Genomic DNA, 23,179 nt, shown 5'->3' on the forward strand with positions numbered 1-23,179 from the left:
GAAAAAACGCCCAGATCCCGTAAATAGCATGTTGCGAACCCAATGGAATCATCATCTTGACCTGCGGCACGCTGCAACCATGTATACGAAGATGAAGAACCTTGGTGCCACAACAATGGCATCCGTCGATCCGGTGCCTAAATTTCACATGTTCTTTGTTCAACCTGCCTTAAACAACCTTCTAAACACGAATATCAACACGAAATAAGTTAATAAGTCTTAATTATTGGATTCGAAAACTTCAAACCTTGTCTCCAATGAAGATGGGCTGCGACGTTCTGAGGACGTTTGTTTCTGTTCGATGATTGGGATGAGTTCTTGGGATGTTCAGGAATGCAATGGGGTCATTGAGAGTCGTTCAAACTTTCCAGAGAGTGTTATCTGTTATGCCCTAATATTATCAAATTTTCTCATACGTGAACCCTAGTTTTTCTTTGGCCCAAATCCCCCCAAACCTTGTGAACACCTTCTGTACTTATAGTACAAGGTGTTAGGTCATCAGAACTTAACTGAATCTTTTTTAAATCCATGATTAGCATATTGATTGAGATCACCATGAAAACCTTCCAAAATTAGCTCTAATTCCCCTCTTCATGATTTTACACGATTTGCTAGTTATCCCTAGGTCATCTTGGGCTTCCAATATAATAGCAATCCAAGCCCTTAAGCCATGCACCATTCTTTTGTATTTAAATTTTATTTTTTTATTTAAGATTTAATAAATATAAATAAAAGTCATAAAATATGAAAATAGGTTTAGAAATTTTATTCATGTTATGGGTGTGTTGAATCATTTAAACTAATTGAAAAATCAAAACAAATTATTTCAATTTTATATAATTTATCAATGTTTAAATGAAATAAAAATTCTATTAAATAAAGATAAATATAATAAAAATAAAATAAAGGTTTCAAGAATCCTTTTATGGGCCATGGTTATGTTTGAAATCAAAATTCTAGGCCCATTAGTCCAAAAACCAAGTTTTGGTCAATTAGGGTTTCACGCCTCTCTTGAAAATTGCTCAACCTCAACCATGCGTATCTCTCTCAATTTTAACCCCATGGAGGTGTTATTGATCAATTTATAAAGCTTAGAATGTCTTCTAAATGATCCTTTTTGTTTCATATCAATTGAGTCTTCCATGTTCATGTATGCTTCATTTGAAAAAAGATGACTTCTAATTGACTTTCAGAAGGACCTGTAATGTTTTTGTCTATATCTCCCAAATGGTGCATTTCTTGATTTTGGGCCTAACATCAAAGTTGTAGAGAATGAAATTTCCTTGAGAATAGGCTTTGGTTGGACAATTTCTGATAAACCATGTGAGAGTTATGACCGGTCAAAGTTGAGTTGACCTTTTTTAGTGAAAAACCCTGATTTGAACCTTTGATTAGGAGAGAGTGACTTGAGTTTAACCACTGAGCCTTGAACCCTTGAAGATGAAATAAGACGAGCAAAGTTTGGGGTATGACACATTCCCAAGCCTAAGTCTCTAAAGGTCGAGCAGCGGCGTGTGAATGTAACTCGTTCACCTAAAAAACACAAAACAAATAGAAACTAGTTATCCGAGCTACGATACCTCTGATTCCACAAAACGGATACGTAGGCAGCGGGGTAGGGCCCGTGTGTAGCAGCCTGCCCTAAAAATTAAAGATTAGAGTCGCCACCTATTCTACCAAGGCGAATAGGAAACCTCACGCCGTTAAGAGATCAGAGTAAGATACTATATTCAGGTCGAGGGAAGGTGTTAGGCATCCTCAACCCTTTCCTAAGGTTTGCATTATAATGATCAAGGTTTATGGCAAAAAATAAAGAAAGGCTACAGATAGTCAAAAGGGTTAAAAGCAAGATTATTAATATTAAAGGTTTGTAATTCAAAGGAATAAAATCGGGACAAAATGAGATTTATGGGGGAGGGGACTCGCCTTGTTGCCAAGTGCCTACGTACCTCCTTATGGAGGATCAGAGTCTACGTAGTTTGGGGAAGGGTTGTACGCCCTTAGAGTTGTAATTTGATTTGATATGGTTTTGGAGGTATTTTGAGTTACCTATCGTAGTTTTGATAATTCGTAGTTTTGAAAAGGTTTCGGGAAGTGTTTTAAAGTTTGGGCGTACAACCCTGATTTTAATTTGTACTATTAACCGCAATAATCGATTGATTAGACTACCATAGTTAAAAGATTAATAATTGTATCGTTACCAATTTTAATCAATTGATTTAATTATCACTAATAACGAATAATAGTATTTTTTAATAATTTTTATGAATTAATTTGTATCGTTACCCCTCGTAATCGATTGATTCGATTAAAAAGAACAACAAATTGGAATGAGAGAAATAAAAGAGTTAATCATTGCAACTAATAGAATAGTTGAAATCATTTAACCAAATAGAAATTAATTACATTTTAATTAAATAATATTTTAATTAAAATTATTATTGACCATAGCGATTAATCGATTTAATCGGAACGAACAACAAATTATGATTTTTAATATTAACATTATATATTAATTTTACTTGTAAAATAATTATTATTATATAAATAAATACTTTAAAAAGATTTAATTAACATAAATATGTTAATTAAAATAATTTTTAGTTTATTGAGATTATGATTCTATGTGGCTGGATTTGAGGTTTATATTATGGGGACTAATTCTGGGCGTTGGATCTAAGGGGTTTGAAGATCCAGTGGCTAGATCTGAAGGTATATGGTACATGGTCTAGATGGGAACACACAGGATTGCACAGGAAATTTCAGAAAAAAATATATGCCTTAGGGGAGGCTCGAACCCACGACCTCCCCCTCGCAACTATCTCCACTAGCCAACCCAACCACGCATGCAAGTCGTTAGTCCAACGCACATTAAACAATAAAATATGAAGACAATTGGGGCACATGAAAACGCGCGCGCAAAGTTCAAACAGGCCAACCAGACGAAGACAGTTCATTGTCTTCCTCAACTATACCTGTATTTTCTGGATATTTAGCTACCATTTTACTACGAACTCGTTCGTAGCAGATGCACCTGAAAAAATAACGAATCTCACACAATGCATATATAAATTTTTCGCGACCCCTCTGTCCTCTTCGTCTTGCTCTTGCGAACCTATTTATGCCCTTACTTTCTCCTACTTTTACCTCTAACTAAAAAACCCTAAATTTAACTCAAGAACCCTAATCCTATCAACAGTGGCAATCGGTATCAAATGTGCCCAGTGTCATACCCCAATTTTTGACCTAAGATACCACCTCATATCATTGCATATGCATCATTTGCATAGCTTGTGTTTGCTACTTGTGACTCAGCAGGGTTAAATCAAGAAATCACTCATCAATACAAGTAACAATCAATTAGGGTTTTGTTCTCCCTTCATCTCAAATGAATCATCTTCATCAACAATCAACATTTGGTCCTCAGAGATTCATTTCAACAAGCTCAAAGGCTCTGAACCAACTAGATTAGGGTTTTGACTGAAGATAGCATACTCCTGACTTTTGCTCAGGATGTGACCCAATGACTTGGGACATGACCTCAAGACCCCAAGTACATCATTTTGACCTAATACATTGACTCAAGACATCTCCTACACAAGGATTGATCAACAGTGAAATTTCAAATCATCAGAATTAGGGTTTTGAACTATCAGGGACTAAAATCAGGGATCACATTTGGGAAACCCTAAAAATCCCCAGGAAGTCAATCAAAGGTTTCAATCATCCTCAAATAATCCCTATGACAATATCCAATGGAAATTGCATCTCAATTCAAGATCCACAGTCATCAATTTCATCAGGTCGACAATTAGGGTTTTTGACCTAATGCACTGAACAACTGACTTTTTAATCAGGACATGGTGCCACAACTCAAACCATGGCTCAATATCCTCTAATGCTTCAATGTGATTTATTCATACCATCCATTTGGTGAGGATAGCCTGTTTCATTTAAAACCTCCAGAAACGCAATTCGTCTGAAAAAGTCAACTGTACAAAATCACCATTGACTTTTGGGGAATTTTGGTCAAACATGACTTTTGAAGTTTTAAATCATCAATATATGATATGAGAAGTCATTTGATCAAGAAAAATCAAGAAAATCAATCAAGAATCAAAAAGTCAAAAGTTTGACTTTCCATACTTAGAAAAATTTCTAAGTGTTTTTCATGGTTTTTTCCAAACTTTGGAAGGGAATAACTCAAAATTTCACCTACAAACTGAAAAAAACTTCCAACATGAAAGTTGTAGATTTTGATCCAATAAACAACTTTGACACATATAATTTGTTTCCATAAGATCAACCATTTAAGAGATATGGAGCTTCAAAGTTGGCATCTTTGGAAAATTTCACTTGAAACTTCATTTTTCTCAAAGTTCATGGATCTTTTTCACCCACTTCCTTAAAGATCTTGAAGAAACTTTCAACTAGGGTTTTGAAGTATGTAATATGAGCTTTCCAAAATGTCCAAGAGCATGAAAAAATATGGAGTGTAGCTATGGTTTTGAATTTTGACATTAGTGACCATTTCACTTGAAATTTCAAGCCATTTTTGCAAAGTTATGAACCAATTTGCCAAATAATGCAAGTAATGACACACCAAAGCAATGATTGAATGATATTTTCTGGTTTAAGATCAGATAGGAAAGAGATAAGAAGCTTGGCCAAAATAACCATGGTTTAGTTACTTTTAACCATTGCATTAAATGTGAAAGATTCCTTTCTATCCCTTAAGCCAAATCATCACTTCTTGAAGCAAGTTGCAAAGCTCTGAGTTCAGACTCTTTGGCCTATAAATAGAGGTCATTACCTCATTCAAAAACACACCAAAACCTCACAAAGCATAGGTTTTCTCTTTCTTTCTTGAATTGCAAGTTTCATGTTTCAAAGTGAGGTAGAAATCCCAACCTCCAAATCCTTGAAGCTATGGCCAAAGTGATGATTCTAGCAAACCATAAACATCATATGGGATGTGTTTGAATCACTCATGCACCCAAAAACACCTCAAATCTCAGAATCACTACCTCACTTCCATAATTGCATATATTGAACCTTATCATGCCAAAATCCATACCAAGCTATATCTGTCCAAACCAACACTTCTAACACCATCCATATACTTCATATGAATGATCCAAACACTCACCAGCAATCTGAAACACCTCCATCTTCAAATTCGATTCACTCTTAAAGCATCTGCAGATCGGGTACCATGGCCATGCTCAGATGAATTCAGTTGGTTCCAAGCATCCAGACACCTTCCATAATCATCATTGAAGCTATCCAGATCATCACAAAGCATCTGTAACACCTCCAGGCACGATTTCAATTTCCAGTTTGGCCGTTTTTGAGGTAAGTGTTCTTGAACTTCAAACTCTATCATACATGCATCATAAACGCAAAACTGAGTTACTATCTTGTTTCTGCACCATCACTGAATAATAGCCCTCAATCAATTGCATCATATCATGATTATACACGATTTCACAAAGATTTGTCATATTAGGGTTCTTCGTGTTCATCAGAGGATTAATCATCTTAGAACAAAAATAAATGAAATTAAAGGTCGTCATCATGTTCCTCGTCCAAAACCGAGTGAGATAGACCCTTGGATCGATCAAAACAACACAGTTTTGAAGAATTTTGAAAATCAGTTAGGGTTGTGTTCTTGGCGCCAGATTTGGTTTGAGAAATTCAAATTCTTGATTTAAAATATATTTTATCAAACGCGTATGTTTAACAAGCCACAAGCGTGGCTCAGTTGGTCCATGTTTTGGCTGATGAGGAGAGGGCGTGAGTTCAAGCCCTAGGGGAGACAAAACCAATTTTTTGCAACCTTTTTTCTTTCATTTTTTAACAAAATTCACCAATTAATTTAACCAATCAAAATTCATTATTTTCACTTCATTTTTTTACACTCTTTATTTAATATACATATTTTGACAATATTAAAAAAAATCACAAAAAAAGATTCATTTAATACTTTTTTAATTAAGTTTAAAATGACATGTTTTTAAGTTTTTTAAATACTTTTAAATATTGTTTTTCACTTGATTTTTTAAATCTAATCACTTGTAAATATTTTTGGAGCAAACCCTAATCATCTAAGTGTTAATTAAGGATAACCTTTTTGTTTATTTTGATTAATTAACTTCTTTCAAAATTCAAACCATTTTAGAACGAGCGATCGCGATTCTTTTCAAAAACGATAAACCATTTCTTTTTGAAACTATTTGATTAAATCTTTTTAATTGATCAATTGATTTTCAAAGCGATGTGGGGCCTCTCGAATATTAGAGAGTATAAGTCCCTTTTCCTTTTTTATACAGTTTTCTTTTGTACAGAAAACCTCTTTCAAAACAATAACTTTCAAACAGTTTTTTCAAACCTCGCGTCTGTAAATAAAACAATCAACCATGTTTTATAAAATAAAACATGGGCCTCCACATAGGTATAAGTCCCATTCCAGTACATGAAATTAGGTATTTCATTGTACATACACATTTTTGTACATATCTTAATTTGTTTTTTAACTTTGAATAACAAATCAAAAATGAAGGTTTTCTTTAAATCTTCCCAAAAATATACCATGGGCCTCCATGTAGGTATAAGTCCCAAGCCCTTTGTGAATACCTGTTTACATAGCTTTGAATAAACTCAAAAGGGCCTCTCCCCGAGTATGAGTCCCGAGCCCCTATGTATACAAATGGAGCATGCTTACAGGTATATTTCCTTCATAAACTCCATTATATGCACACACTTTGTCATATATATGTGCTTGTTCATACTTGTTCATATCTGTTCATATAACTGTTCATATTTGTTCATGTACTCGTTCATATTTGTTCGTACTTGTTCATGTTTGTGATTGTGTTATATATATTTGTTCAACTTAGTACAACACTAGGTTCCCCATAGCCTCCTATTGGGCTTCGTGCAAAGAATCTCACTAGTTTAGGTTAGGACATAGAGTATGGTTTCCCGGTGAAATCGCTCTAAGAGCTCAAACCAACTATACCATGCCTCCCCTTGGGCTTTGTACAAACGAGTGTCCCTCCCATAGCCTCCTCTTGGGCTTACAATGCAAGGACCCTGGATTGTCCCTCCCATAGCCTCCTCTTGGGCTTACAATGCAAGGACCCTCGGATAGCCTCCTCTTGGGCTTCGTACAAGGACCCACGGGCTTCTTATAAGCATCCCCAATATCCAAATCAAATACCCTAGGAGATTAGACATTTTTCATCTCTATGCTAGGAGTATCTCTTCTATATCATCACAAACAATCAATCAATCAATCAAACTTTTTGCCACAAGGCTGGCTAATCAATCAAACTGTTTTACCACCGTACTGGATGATTAATCAAAGTTTTTGTCACAAGGCTGACTTCATTGAAACTTTTGCCACAAGGCTGGCTGATTAATCAAAGTTTTTGTCACAAGGCTGACTTCATTGAAACTTTTGCCACAAGGCTGGTTAAACAAAAACATCTTTATCATTCTAAGCGCCATAAGTGGCACAGCCCAGGGCTTATAATGAAAAGATTTTCAAACAAAAATCAAACAGATGTATGTGATGATATAGATTAGATACATCTAGCATTTAGACGACATTTGTCTATTTTCCTTTGCTTCCACTAGCATAAGTGGGAACTACGATTGCTCTGACTTTCTCAACATCCCTTTGAGAATACGTAGGCACAAGGTCGATCCTTGGCGAGCAAAACAAAACAAAAAAAACATTCAAACCTTAGCACCCGTAGACCCCGAGCTACAGATGCTCTGATTCCCTCTAAGGGATATGTATGCAGAGGATCGCGATGATCTTTGCGAGCATAATCAAACAAACACCTTAGGTCCCACCTATTTCACAAGAACCTCTCAATAACATGGAATGAAAAACAAAGCAAAGAAACCTATAGAGTACTATAGATACGTTGGGTGCTAATACCTTCCCTTCGTATAACCAACCCTCTTACCCAAAGATCTCTCCCCCCACTTTTTAGGTTATTGCAGCTTTTTTCCTTTTCCTCCTTTGGAAATAATAAAAAGTTTGGTCGGTACAAAAGAAAAATCATTTTTTTGAGCACTCGAGCCCAAAGAAGGCATCAGGTGTCTCATCCGAAAAAAGACATACGATTTTTCGCCCGCGACACCCAGAAATCCAATTAAACACACAAGAATGTTCACAACAATCATACAAACCATAATATGCAATCAGAATTACATGAGAATGCGTGAACTACTCTAATCGAGCCAAATTTCTGAGCTACCTACCTCGGTCAATTGGAGATTGTTCTGGGGTTGTTGTTGCAGCGCAATGATCCACACAGCTTCAGAATGATCCCACGAACCTTTTGCAATCCCTAGATCCTCTTGAAAGTCACGAATTCTACCAAACTGAATTCCAATTTCTTGGTGAAATTTTCAGTTCTTAAACGTGTGCCTCTTGCAGAATTCTCAACCCCTATTCATGTGGCCTCCATTCTCTACTTATAGGGAATGTATTAGGTTAATAAAATTGTCCAAAACCTCACTTGAATCCAATCTTGCAACTTTGAGAAATTTGATTTAAAATTTGATTGGAAACTTTCTAATTTTGTCAAATTTTGTATCAATATTTTCTCAATCAATGTACCACGAAATTATATTGCTAATATGTCATAAATGTGATTGGAATTGGCTCATGTGAATATTTTAACACAATATTTGATTTTTCCTTTAATTATATTATTTTAAATCATTTTTAAATGAAATAAAAATCATATAAAATCAAATAAAAAGATAAAATTCGTGGCACTTGGTTTGGGTAACATAAGTGACTTGTTGACCAAGGTTGAATCATAAAAATATAGGCCCATTTGCAAAAAAATCCAATTTGAACCTCTTTTATTTCACATTTGGTCCTCCAAAATCACCCTACTTTGACCAAGCATATCTCACTCAATATTTTAGCTATGAATGAGTTCTAGGACTTTTTGGAAACCTCAAGAGGTCCTCTATAAGCCACTTTGGAACATATTTTCCATTTGTAGCTTTTATCTTGATCATATCCCCTTTGACAAAAAACTGCTTTTGCATGATGCTTGAAAAGGACCTATAAACTTTTGCATTATACCTCTCAAATGAAGCATTTCTAGCCTTGGCTTGTGAGAGACAAAGTTGTAGAGAATCCAATTTCCTTCCAAATAGGCTTTGAGTGGGGAATTTTTGATGTTCCACGTGAGAGTTATGGTCAGTCAAAGTTGAGTTGACCTTCTCCTAGAGAAACCCTAATTTGAACCTTTTTGCATTTGTTCATCCCTGAGTTTCTACTGATAAATCATGATCAAATTTTTATCAAATGATGGATATACACTTTTATATTTGATGTTTGATCAATGATCAGAGGTTTGGACCATGCTTGGATTGTGGTTGACTTTTAGGTTTAATCAGTTGACTGTGAATCTTGGAGTTTGTTTGAGCAGGTAACTTTTGGAGTTGAGCTTTGACTTTTGCCATGGAGCTATCTTAGGTCATTATGAACCATAGAACTTTGATTGAGAACCTTATCTTATTGATCTTTTCAAGAGAACCTCAAACCCTAGCCTCAGGAGACTCTTGACTTATGGAATGTTGTTTTGATAGAACCCTAATTGTAGGTGGGATGAAGAAGGCAAATTTTGGGGTATGATAGCTGCCCTTATTTAATCACCTTCGACTGAATGGCGTGAGGGTACGCAGTTCTCACGTCTTTGGATCGAAGAGTTATTAAATAATGGAAGACCCCTTTGAATTTGCCTTGTACCCGGTGGTGGAGAAAGGAATGCCTTGCTAACGCTTGAGGTTTACGCAGCGAGGACTCGTAGCTTGCTGCATAGAAAGTAGTTACCTTTCTATAGTGCTAGCAAGGGTTTGCAGTTCGTAGGTAACCCACTTACTATAGTCATTGTAAGTCGTCGCGGCTGGTATACCTACTCCCTATCGTAGTTTGAGTAAGCTCATCGTAGATGGTAGGGCACACTTACTATTATGCTAGTAAGTCATCGCAGTTTTCCATACCTGCTTACTATCGTAGCTGGAGTGAGTTTATCGTAGATGGTATGACCCACTTACTATTGTGCTAGTAAGTCGTCGCAGTTAGTCATGCCTACTCACTATCGTAGTTGGAGTAAGCTTATCGTAGATGGTGTAGCCCACTTACTATTATGCTAGTAAGTCGTCGCAGTTAGCCATACCTGCTTACTATCGTAGCTGGAGTGAGTTTATCGTAGATGGTATGAACCACTTACTATTGTGCTAGTAAGTCGTCGCAATTAGTCATACCTACTCACTATCGTAGTTGGAGTAAGCTTATCGTAGATGGTGTAGCCCACTTACTATTGTGCTAGTAAGTCGTCGCAGTTAGCCATACCTGCTTACTATCGTAGCTGGAGTGAGTTTATCGTAGATGGTATGACCCACTTACTATTGTGCTAGTAAGTCGTCGCAGTTAGTCATACCTACTCACTATCGTAGTTGGAGTAAGCTTATCGTAGATGTTGTAGCCCACTTACTATTGTGCTAGTAAGTCGTCGCAGTTAGCCATACCTGCTTACTATCGTAGTTTTGATTAATCCCAAAAGGGCTACTTGCTATAGCTTTAGCAAGTGCTCACCTGGGCCAAAAAGATTCACTTGCCTTGATACGGACAAGTTCACCTGCATAGAAGGTTACTTTGCAAATGCATTATGCGTATGCTTATGATCTTGTTGTAAATGCATGAATGTTTATGCAAATGGCACGTATGTGAGTGTATATGAATATGGATATGTATGATGACTTCGATGTACTATCTTTTGTCACCCATTGGATTTGTTTAAAACCTTTCGAGCAGCTTTGCGGATCTTAACTCAGATCGTCTGAGGTTAGTCTATTGGGATATTGCAGTGTTTTCGGAACTATCATATCACCAGGCGTGTATTGACTACCGGAGATGTCGTGGTCTCATCCCCTTTATTTTTTCTAATGATTTGTAAGTTTCTTGTTTTAAGTTCAAAGTTTAAAGTTTACGAGGAATAAATTATTCTTTGCATTTGGTATTGAAATGACGGAAGACACAGTGTGAAAGGGAAAATCTTTTATTGATTATTGCCTTGAATTGGCGAATGTACAAAAAAGTATGGGAGAAAGAAAAATGACAAATAGAAATGATATTAATATTGCTATCGCTCTTTTGTTATCGAGGGCCCCAGTAATCCTTTGACTTCAGAAGTTGGTGATTGCACGACTTTTTATCCTTTACGAATCATCTTGGATCTCGTTTGGAATCTTGCCCCTGCTATGCGTAGTACTTCTTGACTGCATCTGAATTGATTGGATGCGACAACTCATCTCCATCCATGGTGAGGACAAGTCATCCTCCTGAGAATACTGTTTTGACGACATATGGACCTTCATAGTTAGGTATCCATTTTCCTCGGGCATCGAGTCGGGGTAGTAATATCTTCTTGAGGACGAGATCTCCTTCTTTGTAAGTTCGAGGACGGACCTTTTTATCGAACGCCTTTTTCATCCTTTTCTGATAGAGTTGTCCGTGACACAAAGCTGTCAGTCGCTTTTCTTCAATGAGATTCAGCTGATCAAGACGGGTTTTTACCCATTCCGATTCTTCTAACTTTGTATCAGCTAGGACTCTTAAAGAGGGAATCTCTACTTCGATGGGAAGAACTGCTTCCATACCATAGACCAAAGAGAAAGGGGTCGCCCCTGTGGATGTGTGCACTGAAGTTCTGTAACCGTGTAAGGCGAAGGGAAGCATTTCATGCCAATCCTTGTACTTCCTCACCATCTTTTGTATTATCTTTTTGATATTTTTGTTTGCGGCTTCAAAAGCGCCATTCATCTTAGGCCTATATGGTGAAGAATTATGGTGTTCAATTTTGAATTCTTCGCACAACTCCTTCATCATATTATTGTTCAAGTTCGATCCATTGTCAGTGATGATTCTACTTGGAATCCCATATCGGCATATGAGGTTATGTTTGATGAACCGGGTAACCACTTGTCTTGTTACATTAGTGTAGGAAGCAGCCTCGACCCACTTGGTGAAATAATCGATGGCAACCAATATGAATCGGTGTCCATTAGAGGCTTTGGGTTCGATCATTCCTATCATATCAATCCCCCACATCGCAAACGGCCATGGTGAACTTAGCACATTCAATGGATTTGGCGGTACGTGTACTTTGTCGGCGTATATTTGGCATTTGTGACATGTCCTTGCATATTGGAAGCAATCAGCCTCCATTGTTAACCAGTAGTACCCTGCTCTTAATATCTTTCTTGCCATTGAATGTCCATTTGCATGAGTTCGAAAGGTTCCTTCATGGACCTCCTTGATGATCTCCTTGGCCTCATTCTTATCCACACATCTTAGTAACACTGAATCGTAGTTTCGCTTGTATAGGACATTACCATTGAGGAAGAACTTGGATGCTAACCTCCTTAGTGTCTTTTTGTCGATTGCGGAGGCGTTCTCTGGATATTCTTTTTTCTCCAAGTATTTCCTAATATCATGGTACCAGGGCTTGTTATCGGGTTGCTCTTCGATCGTAAGGCAATAGACTGGTTCGTCGAAGTGTCTGATCGTTATCCGAGGTTCGTGATTTGGCCAGGTTACTTTAAACATAGAGGAGAGTGTTTCCAACGCGTCAGCCATTTGATTTTCCTCCCTCGGGATATGATTAAAAGTGATGGTCTCAAACTCAACCATTAGTTCCAGTATGAGGTCTCGGTATGGGATTAGCTTTGTATCTCGCGTATCCCATTCTTTATTGACTTGGTGGATTACCAACGCTGAATCCCCATATACCTCGAGTAATTTAATTCGTAGATCGATCGCAGCTTCTAACCCCAATATGCACGCTTCGTATTCTGCAATATTGTTGGTACAGTCGAAACATAATCTTGCAGTGAAGGGTATGTGACGATTGTCAGGAGATGTTAAGACTGCCCCTATGCCATGCCCTAGTGCGTTTGAGGCTCCATCGAACGTAAGGGTCCACACCAATCCTGGTTCGGGTCCTTCATCGGGTCCAGGTATTTCATAGTCTCTTACTAGCATAATGTCCTCATCAGGGAAGTCGAATTTCATAGACTGATATTCTTCGATGGGATGATGAGCTAGATGTTCTGCCAGTACACTCCCTTTTATTGCTTTTTGAGTGACGTATTGAATGTCATATTCTGACAGTAGCATTTGCCATCTAGCGATTCTTCCTGTGAGAGCCTGTTTTTCGAACACATATTTCAGAGGATCCATCCTCGATATTAACCATGTGGACTGAATCAGCATATATTTCCTTAGACGTTTGGAGGCCCATGCTAGGGCGCAACATGTCTTTTCCAACGGTGAATATCGAGATTCGCAATCGGTGAATTTCTTGCTAAGATAGTAAATAGCGTGTTCTTTCCTACCAGTTTCGTCTTGCTGCCCTAGTACGCATCCCATAGACCTTTCGAGGACAGTGAGGTACATGATCAAAGGTCTTCTTGACACGGGAGGCACGAGTATCGGTGGTTCTTGTAAATAATGCTTTATGGTTTTGAAAGCTACTTGACAATCGTCGTTCCACCTGATTGGTTGATCTTTTCTTAGTAATTTGAATATGGGCTCACATGTAGCAGTTAAGTACGAAATGAACCTTGAGATGTGGTTCAAACGACCTAGGAAACCACTAACCTCTTTTTCTGTTCTTAGAATGGGCATTTCTTGTATGGCCTTCACTTTGTCAGGATCTACCTCTATGCCTCGTTGGCTTACTATGAATCCTAACAGCTTTCCTGATCTCACGCCAAATGTACACTTGTTTGGATTCAACCTTAGCTTGAACTTCTTTAAGCGTTCGAATAACTTTTGCAAGTGCGTAATGTGTTCCTCTTCTGTACAGGACTTAGCGATCATGTCGTCCACATATACTTTGACTTCCTTGTTGATCATATCATGGAACAGCGTGACCATAACTCGTTGATATGTTGCCCCAGCATTTCGCAATCCAAAAGGCATCACCTTGTAACAGAAGGTACCCCAAGATGTCATGAAGGTGGTTTTCTCCATGTCTTCGGGAGCCATTTTGATTTGATTATACCCAGAGAATCCATCCATGAATGAAAATAGTGAAGCTTGTGCGGTATTGTCCACTAGTATGTCTATGTATGGTAATGGAAAGTCGTCCTTTGGGCTTGCCTTATTCAGATCTCTGTAATCAACACACATGCGCACCTTCCCATCCTTCTTAGGAACTGGCACTATATTGGCGATCCATGGTGGATATTCAACCACGGTAAGGAAACCTATGTCAAACTGCTTGAGTACCTCTTCTCGGATTTTATTATCCATGTCGGGTCGAACTCTTCTGCGCTTTTGTCTGACAGGCGTACAACCCTCTTTGAGCAGTAGCCTATGTACGACGATGTCTGTATCCAAGCCAGGCATGTCGCGGTATGACCAAGCGAATATCTCTACATAGTCTTGGAGGAGTTTGACCAGCGTTGCTTTTAGGTCCTCGTTCAGTGTTGCCCCAATCTTGATTTCCTTGGGTTCTTTATCGGTGCCCAAGTTTATGATTTCAATGGCTTCTTGAGGAGGGAGCATGCTTTTGGATTCTCTGCCCATTAGCCTTGACAATTCTTCCGGAAGTCCATCGTCTTCCTCATCCCCTTCCTCAGACTGATTAGCGAGAGCCTCGAGTTTACATTGAGTTTCAGCAGTATTATTATCGGTGATGTCAGAAGGTGATCTGCACATGTTTATGTTTTGTTTTTAGTATGCAATTATGATTGTGCTTTTGTTTTATGCAAGAATGTTATTTGTCATTTTTAGGAAAGTAAATGCAAGAACGAGACGGTGTTTTCAATACCAAATGCAAAGGACAATTTTATTAATAAACTCAAACTTTGAAAGTAAATGGGGCCCTTACAAACCAACTCTATGCTTCGGGCGAGGCATGAGCGACATTGTTTTTTGATTAATTGAAAGGGAAATAAAACACACGACAAAACAAATTACTTTGAAATATAAACTATCTCTGGTATCTCCAGGCTTGTCCAATTTTGGAGCTGTTCTCCTGGTCTGATCATTCGGATGAAATTGGATGTACCCTCCATGCTAGATATCATGGATACATGCTCGTATCCGCCTGTGACGAAAGTTTGCACGATCGGAGGGAATCGTTGCTCTTCCTTTGCAGCCTTCTTTGTTTGTTGACATCCTAACACCAGACGATCTCTTTTCTCTTGCACTTCTGGAATCTTGCCCCATCCTTCCATTTTAATGTCTTGCAAATCTCTCCAGGATGTTACCGTCCTTCGTATTTTCTCGATTGGTAGCGTGACAACAGTTGCGATCTCTAGTGCTTGGAACGAAGTCTCTAATGCCCCTTCTCTAGCCTCGATGTATCGGTACGAGTCCAGATTGCTAACAAATATATCTTCCTCCCCATTGACGATCACTATAGAGTTTCCATCCACAAATTTTACTTTCTGATGCAGAGTAGAGGTAACTGCCCCAGCAGCATGAATCCAGGGACGTCCCAATAAGCAGGTGTAAGCAGGTTCAATCTCCATTACTTGGAAATTGATGCAGAAAGTATGAGGGCCGACTACAACAGGGAGGTCTACTTCTCCGAACACTGGGCTTTGTGATCCATCGATGGCATTAACCACTAGACGACTTGGTCTAACCACTAGGCCTTCCAAATCTATTTTATCGAGGGTAGCTTTTGGCATCACATTTAGTGACGAGCCTGTATCAATCAGAACCCTTGATAGGTGAGCTTTCCCACATTGTATAGAGATGTGCAAGGCTTTGTTATGCTCCTTCCCTTGTGGAGGTAGTTCATGATCACTGAACCCCAGACATGCCCCGGCCGTGAGGTTAGCCACCATTCCATCGAATTGGTTCACAGTGATGTCTTTAGTCACATGGGCAGCATTCAGGATTTTCATCAAGGCGTCTCGATGCTTCTCGGAGTGTACCAGTAATGAGAGGAGCGATATTTTAGATGGTGTTTGTTGTAACTGGTCCACCACTCTATAATCACTCTTCTTGATTAATGCTAAGAATTCTTCAGCATCCTTATTAGCGGCTGCCTTATCCTTGGGAGAGCCTTCTTCAGTTGGTGTTGCGGCAGTCCGATTACTGGCTGGCGCCAAGTTCTCATTAGATTGTGTAGTTTTGAATATACGACCGCTACGAGTCATGCCCCCAGGTCCGATAATGTTTGACACGGCAACATTGGTACTAGAATTGTATTCCCAAGGGACTGCTTTCATTTTGTCCATAGGGTATGGAGCTCTGACAGGGATTATTCTAGTGTTCCCTTGTGTGGGTATTATCACCGGTGCCTTAGAATAGGGGATAATTAATGGCTTCTTTGCCCCTTGGGTGGGTATTATCAACGACTCGTTTCTTTCTAGCATAGCCACATATTCCTCTTCCAGATGTTCCTTCAGCTGAATCAGTCCTTGATCCATGAGCCTTTGCAGAGTGTCCTTAAAAGCCTCGTTATGTTCCAGGATGAACCCCCTTGCTAGTAGATACCTCTTAAGGGAATCTATGGGGGAGCTCCGTTGTTGAACTAACTCTTGCTTAGTAACGACCTCGATTGTATTGACTGTGCCATCATGATGAGGCATGGGATTTGTTTTCACATTAGGTTTGTCAAAGGCGATTGCCCCTGATTCTATCAAATCCTGAACCTTGTGTCTGAAAGCCCAACACTTTTCCAATGTGTGTCCGGGGGAATTAGCATGAAATTCGCACCTTTCATTAGGGTTGAACCTGGGTGAAGCTTTTCCGGGAAGCGGAGGTGGCATAGGCCCGAGCTCTACCAATGACTCGCTCACCAAGTATTTTAGTATTTCACTTCTGGAAGTAGGCAAAGGATCGAATTTCCTTGGAGGACCTTGGAACCTGTTTTGTTGAGGTGGGAATGACATAGGAGGTCTCGATTCTTGGTGCACCACTGCATTGGTTTCCCCTTCCTTCTTTTTAGCGAAGGTTGAGGTGGGCCTCTTTGAGTGATAAGAGTTGGATGATACTCCTTGTATCTTCCCATCTTTGATCCTGTCCTCAATTCTTTCTTCGATGACCACTAGATCTTAGAATGCTGAGGATACACTTCCGATCATCTTATCGTAGTATGGTCCTTGTAGAGTTCTCATAAACATGTCAACCAGCTCCTTTTCTAGCAACGGAGGTTGGACTCGGGACGCCATTTCTCGCCATCTTTGGGCGTATTCCTTGAATGATTCTTCCTTCTTTTGGGACAAATTTTGTAATTGCATTCGATTGGGTGCCATGTCCAGATTGTACTTGTATTGCTTTAGGAACGTATTAGCAAGGTCGTTCCAGCTTCGGAGATGCGTCTTTTCCAATTGCATGTACCATTCAACAGATGCCCCACTTAGACTGTCTTGGAAGAAATGCATCATTAGCTTTTGGTCATTGGCATAAGCAGCCATCTTCCCGACGTACATGCATAAATGACTTCTTGGGAATGTAAGTCCTTTGTATTTTTCAAAGTTGGGTATCTTGAACTTATGAGGAATAGTCAAATCCGGAACCAAGCTCATTTCATAGGTATCCACATCAAAAACATCATATCCTTCTACTGCTTTCAGCCTTTCTTCTAGCGCCTTGATTTGTCCACTATTTCTAGCACTTTCTTCAGAATCAGATTGGGTTTGCTTATGTTGGGGTTCCTGGTTTGTTTCATCCGCCTCCCCATATTGTAAATCCACGTAATCCTCATCCTTAGGTGGAATGTTAGCAGGGATGCGAACCGTGCAAGGCGCCCCCTCTTTCTGAGTGGTGGGAATGAATCCTTCATGGGAACCTTCTCCCTCTTCATGGATTCTGGTAACTCTCTTAGAGGAGTGAGCATTTGATTTGCGAGGGTCGAAGCCCTGAACAAATCCTAACAGCGGGTTGCCATCGTTCGGTATTTCCTCATACTGATTCCGAGCTTCCCTAGCCTTTTCCTGTTCATCCCTGATGTCCTTCATGAAACTCAACATCTGAGCCATTCCTCCCTTAATCTCATCTACAGTACCTTTCAACTGAGTTACTTCTTCGTGAAGGGCGGCTTGATTATGCTCTAGTTGTTCCATGGCTTTCTTCTCCTAAGCACGGGTTTGGTATGGTGGTATGGTTGCTTGGTTGCCTTCTCCAATGGTGTGACTGGAGATAAAGATAGTTTTTTCTTTTAATGCTTTGAAAATAAACTATGGTATGCATGATATGAATGTTATGCTTATGTTATGTTCATGTCTTATCCACATTATTATAGTAAATATATATATTCTATTTTTTTATATTCTTTTTCTTGTACTTTTCTCTCTCTTTTTTTTTTATGTAACTATTTGGTGAATAATATAGGAACAATAAGTAAATGCGAAAAATAAACACACTTTATTAATTGAAAGGAAATACCACTTTATTGTTGGTTTACAAATAGGAATGGAAACTGAAATTAAAATACTTGAAATAAAAGCAACAAAGAAATAAAATAAAATTAGGAATGCTTTTGGATGTCTTCTCGGAACTTGTCCACCATGTCCCTACAAAGCTCCATAAATTCTTTGACTTCTTTAGGAAGGATGATAGGAGATGATTCCGCCTTTGCCAAACTCCTTGGAATATCTTGGAGCAAATCATTACACAAGAAGACTAGCTTATCATAATTATCGCGACATTTTTCATAGTCTTCAAGCATCTTAGGAACCATGCTCACATGTTCATTTGCCGTAGAAACAATTGTGTAAAGTCTCTTCCAATGATCTCTTTCATCCATGGCTGCCTCGTACATCTCTCTTTTCCTTTTGAACACTTGCCTAAGTAATGTCATGGCTTGAAGTGCTCTATCGTACTCCCCGGTGCGCTGTAAAAGTGCTTCTTCCATGGTTAATCTCCTTGCGCGCTCTTGTTGTCCATAATTGCGAGCTTCTTGAAGATCATATTTGAGGTTCCTTATTTCTTCCTCTTGATCTTTAGTCCTATCAGTTAATTCAAAGACTACATCTTCTAGATTTTTCTCGGATTCCGCTTTGTCATGGGAAGCTTTTTCATAACGTCTTCTCCACCTTGCAATTTCTAGATTTGCTTGTTCCAATCTCTCATTATATGCTTCTAGATTATAATTAGCACTTAGGACTCCTTCGGTTGCACGTTTCCTTTTACCTCTTTGCCTATCATTATCTTCCTTCATTGCTTGAAGCTCTTGGTTTTTATCTTTAAGGTCAAAGCGTAGTTGGCTCCTTTCGTTGGTAAGTTGATGTATATCAAGCTCTAATTTTTCCTTTTCCTTTCGGGACGCCTCTAGGGAAGCCCTGATCCCTTCTACCTCTTTGATGGATAGAGGAACAGGATTAGGAGAATCAGGCTTGTATGCGGGATCCACAACAAAAAGAAGCAAAATTTTTCCAACTCTTTCTTGAACCCAACTAGTATAAGGCTCTCTAGCAATGATGTTCTTTGGCCCAAAACTCTTTGCTTGAACATGCCTCCAAGCTTGAATTATTTTCTTTAAAGTCCTTGGTTCCCCTTTTCCATTGTCATGCAAGACTAATTCCTCCATTTGTGGTTTGGGGGGTTCACAATCCATAGAATGACCTAGTTGGCGCAGTGCTAAAATAGGATTATAATTAATGCATCCTAATGTTCCCATTAAAGGCACATTGTTGAAATCCCCACACTTGTAAATAATCTTATCGGAATTTAATTTCTTTGCATACCAAGGGATAGAATCTGCTTTGAGAGCCCTTAATTTTTGGGACCAATCATTTCTAGTCAACTCTTTAATAAAACAACTAGCTTTGTAGAGATGGGAAGTCAGCCAAGAATATAGTAAATGCACACAACAAAATAGCATCCCTTTCTTCTTCATACACCGAGCATGGATGGCATAATAAATATCAGCAAGGATGGTGGGAGTTGGATCCTTATCAATAATCCTAAAAGAGGTGAAAGCATGAATGGCGGCAGGATCAATATAATCAATATTTTTTGGCAATAAGACAACGCCAAAGATCAAAAGAGCTAATAAATGTCCACAAATGTCCCATTGTTTTCTTTGAGCATACATTAAAGCTTGATTTTCTAAGTAAGATCTTTTGATCCCATGCACATCTCCATCAATTTTACAATTAGATTTCAACTCCGTAGCGGTCAATCCCAAAGCTTTTGCCAAATCTGAGAAATCAACTTCTTTACCCACACCAGTATAGAATTCCCATTTATCCTTGAAAATCCTAACATAGCATCCATTTCTTCCAAAGTCGGAGCCAACTGAAAATCTTGAAAAGTAAAGCATCTAAGCGGAGGATCATAGAATTGGACCAATGCAGTGATAGCTTCCTCTTGGACTTTTACCTTTAACAAATCCAAAATATCTCCATAACGGGCCACAAACCTATCCAAAGCACTGGATGGTAGTTTTTCCTTTATTATTTTTAGTTTCTTGATATCTGGGGTGGAAACAGCAAAGGGGATAATGGGCTTCTTTGTACTCATCCTTCCTACAAATTCACCAAATAAAATACATTTTTATATTTATATATTTTTTTACTTTACCATTTTTCTGTGGATAAGTCATGATAAAATGCATATGATGAATGATGCATGCACACAAATAAAACAAAAAAAAATAAAAACAAAAAACAAATATAATAATCACAAATAATATTTCATATTTAATCACATAAACACAAAAGCCCTAGGTTCATAGGTTCGACGTAGCGGCTTTTAGGGAGCCTACCCTTTCCATTGGTATGTCCTAGACACGGGTCTCATGGGGTCGTTCGTAGCCTCCGAGACTTCTTGTCTCTTCGGATTTTAGAACAACTCATTTTATCCAATGAGGTTCGAATTTTTGGGGTAGGTTCTCGGAGAGATCAGCTGACTATCCAGTCCTGCCCTCAACAAAGTCAAGCCTCGTTTTGGAAATTTTCGAATATTCAACCCACTCCAAGTGGAGTTATGAATGAGACTCGTAGGCGATTCAAGTCCCCCCCTGATCTTAAGGATAACTCCCACACTTAGGTTTTAACACAACATAATATATACCCAACAATGCATATAATATAACAATTATGTAATTAAATACAAATATCAAAGCAAATAGAATATTTTGCAGAAACAATTAAACAAATAAAAATGAAAAACAAACAATTAAAAAAAAAATCAAACGCAAAACCCTAAAAATGGCAAATTAGCCAAACCCTAACACTTTGCCAAACCTAAACCCTGCCAAAACCCAAAACCTATAGGAGCATAGTATTCATCATTATAGTTTTCCCCAACAGAGTCGCCAGCTGTAGCAACCTGCCCTAAAAATTAAAGATTAGAGTCGCCACCTATTCTACAAAGGCGAATAGGAAACCTCACGCCGTTAAGAGATCAGGGTAAGATACTATATTCAGGTCGAGGGAAGGTGTTAGGCATCCTCAACCCTTTCCTAAGGTTTGCATTATAATGATCAAGGTTTATGGCAAAAAATAAAGAAAGGCTACAGACAATCAAAAGGGTTAAAAGCAAGATTATTAATATTAAAGGTTTGTAATTCAAAGGAATAAAATCGGGACAAAATGAGATTTATGGGGGAGGGGACTCGCCTTGTTGCCAAGTGCCTACGTACCTCCTTATGGAGGATCAGAGTCTACGTAGTTCGGGGAAGGGTAGTACGCCCTTAGAGTTGTAATTTGATTTGATATGGTTTTGGAGGTATTTTGAGTTACCTATCGTAGTTTTGATAATTCGTAGTTTTGAAAAGGTTTTGGGAAGTGTTTTAAGGTTTGGGCGTACAACCCTGATTTTAATTTGTACTATTAACCGCAATAATCGATTGATTCGACTACCATAGTTAAAAGATTAATAATTGTATCGTTACCAATTTTAATCAATTGATTTAATTATCACTAATAACGAATAATAGTATTTTTTTAATAATTTTTATGAATTAATTTGTATCGTTACCCCTTGTAATCGATTGATTCGATTAAAAAGAACAACGAATTGGAATGAGAGAAATAAAAGAGTTAATCATCGCAACTAATAGAATAGTTGAAACCATTTAACCAATTAGAAATTAATTACATTTTAATTAAATAATATTTTAATTAAAATTATTATTGACCATAGCGATTAATCGATTTAATCGGAACGAACAACAAATTATGATTTTTAATATTAATATTATATATTAATTTTACTTGTAAAATAATTATTATTATATAAATAAATACTTTAAAAAGATTTAATGAAAATAAATATGTTAATTAATATAATTTTTAGTTTATTGAGATTATGATTCTATGTGGCTGGATTTGAGGTTTATATTATGGGGACTAATTCTGGGCGTTGGATCTAAGGGGTTTGAAGATCTAGTGGCTAGATCTGAAGGTATATGGTACATGGTCTAGATGGGAACACACAGGATTGCACAGGAAATTTCAGAAAAAAATATATGCCTTAGGGGAGCCTCAAACCCACGACCTCCCCCTCGCAACTATCTCCACTAGCCAACCCAACCACGCATGCAAGTCGTTAGTCCAACGCACATTAAACAATAAAATATGAAGACAATTGGGGCACATGAAAACGCGCGCGCGAAGTTCAAACAGGCCAACCAGACGAAGACAGCTCATTGTCTTCCTCAACTATACCTGTATTTTCTGGATATTTAGCTACCATTTTACTACGAACTCGTTCGTAGCAGATGCACCTGAAAAAATAACGTATCGCACACAATGCATATATAAATTTTTCGCGACCCCTCTGTCCTCTTCGTCTTGCTCTTGCGAACCTAATTATGCCCTTACTTTCTCCTAATTTTACCTCTAACGAAAAAACCCTAAATTTAACTCAAGAACCCTAATACTATCAACAATGGCTATCAGTATCAAATGTGCCCAGAAATCCAATTAAACACACATGAATGTTCACAACAATCATACAAACCATAATATGCAATCAGAATTACATGAGAACGCGTGAACTACTCTAATCGAGCCAAATTTCTGGGGTTGTTGTTGCAGCGCAATGATCCACACAGCTTCAGAATGATCCCACGAACCTTTTGCAATCCCTAGATCCTCTTGAAAGTCACGAATTCTACCAAACCGAATTCCAATTTCTTGGTGAAATTTTCAGTTCTTGAAC

The 23,179-nt window shown here is 38.3% G+C and overlaps 1 protein-coding gene across 1 annotated transcript; it reads right to left on the reverse strand.

Annotated features, from left to right (window-relative positions):
- Positions 1 to 15,024: 15,024 nt before the first annotated feature.
- On the reverse strand, positions 15,025 to 18,132 carry LOC131659005 (uncharacterized). The gene is made up of 2 exons (XM_058928251.1): positions 17,620 to 18,132; positions 15,025 to 17,004 (listed from the first exon to the last, which is right to left on the reverse strand). The coding sequence occupies exons 1-2, from the start codon at positions 18,130 to 18,132 to the stop codon at positions 15,025 to 15,027; spliced, it is 2,493 nt and encodes an 830-aa protein (XP_058784234.1).
- Between the last annotated feature and the right edge of the window lie 5,047 nt (positions 18,133 to 23,179).

This window comes from Vicia villosa, linkage group LG3 (assembly GCF_029867415.1).
Source record: "Vicia villosa cultivar HV-30 ecotype Madison, WI linkage group LG3, Vvil1.0, whole genome shotgun sequence".
In the NCBI taxonomy this organism is placed as follows: Eukaryota; Viridiplantae; Streptophyta; class Magnoliopsida; order Fabales; family Fabaceae; genus Vicia; species Vicia villosa.

Coding starts and splice junctions, on each gene's coding strand:
- LOC131659005 (XM_058928251.1), bottom strand. CDS start 18,132: ATGGAACAACTAGAGCATAATCAAGCCGCCCTTCACGAAGAAGTAACT. Junction 17,005..17,619: donor AAGCAGTAGAAGGATATGAT/GTTTTTGATGTG, acceptor GCTAAAAAGAAG/GAAGGGGAAACCAATGCAGT.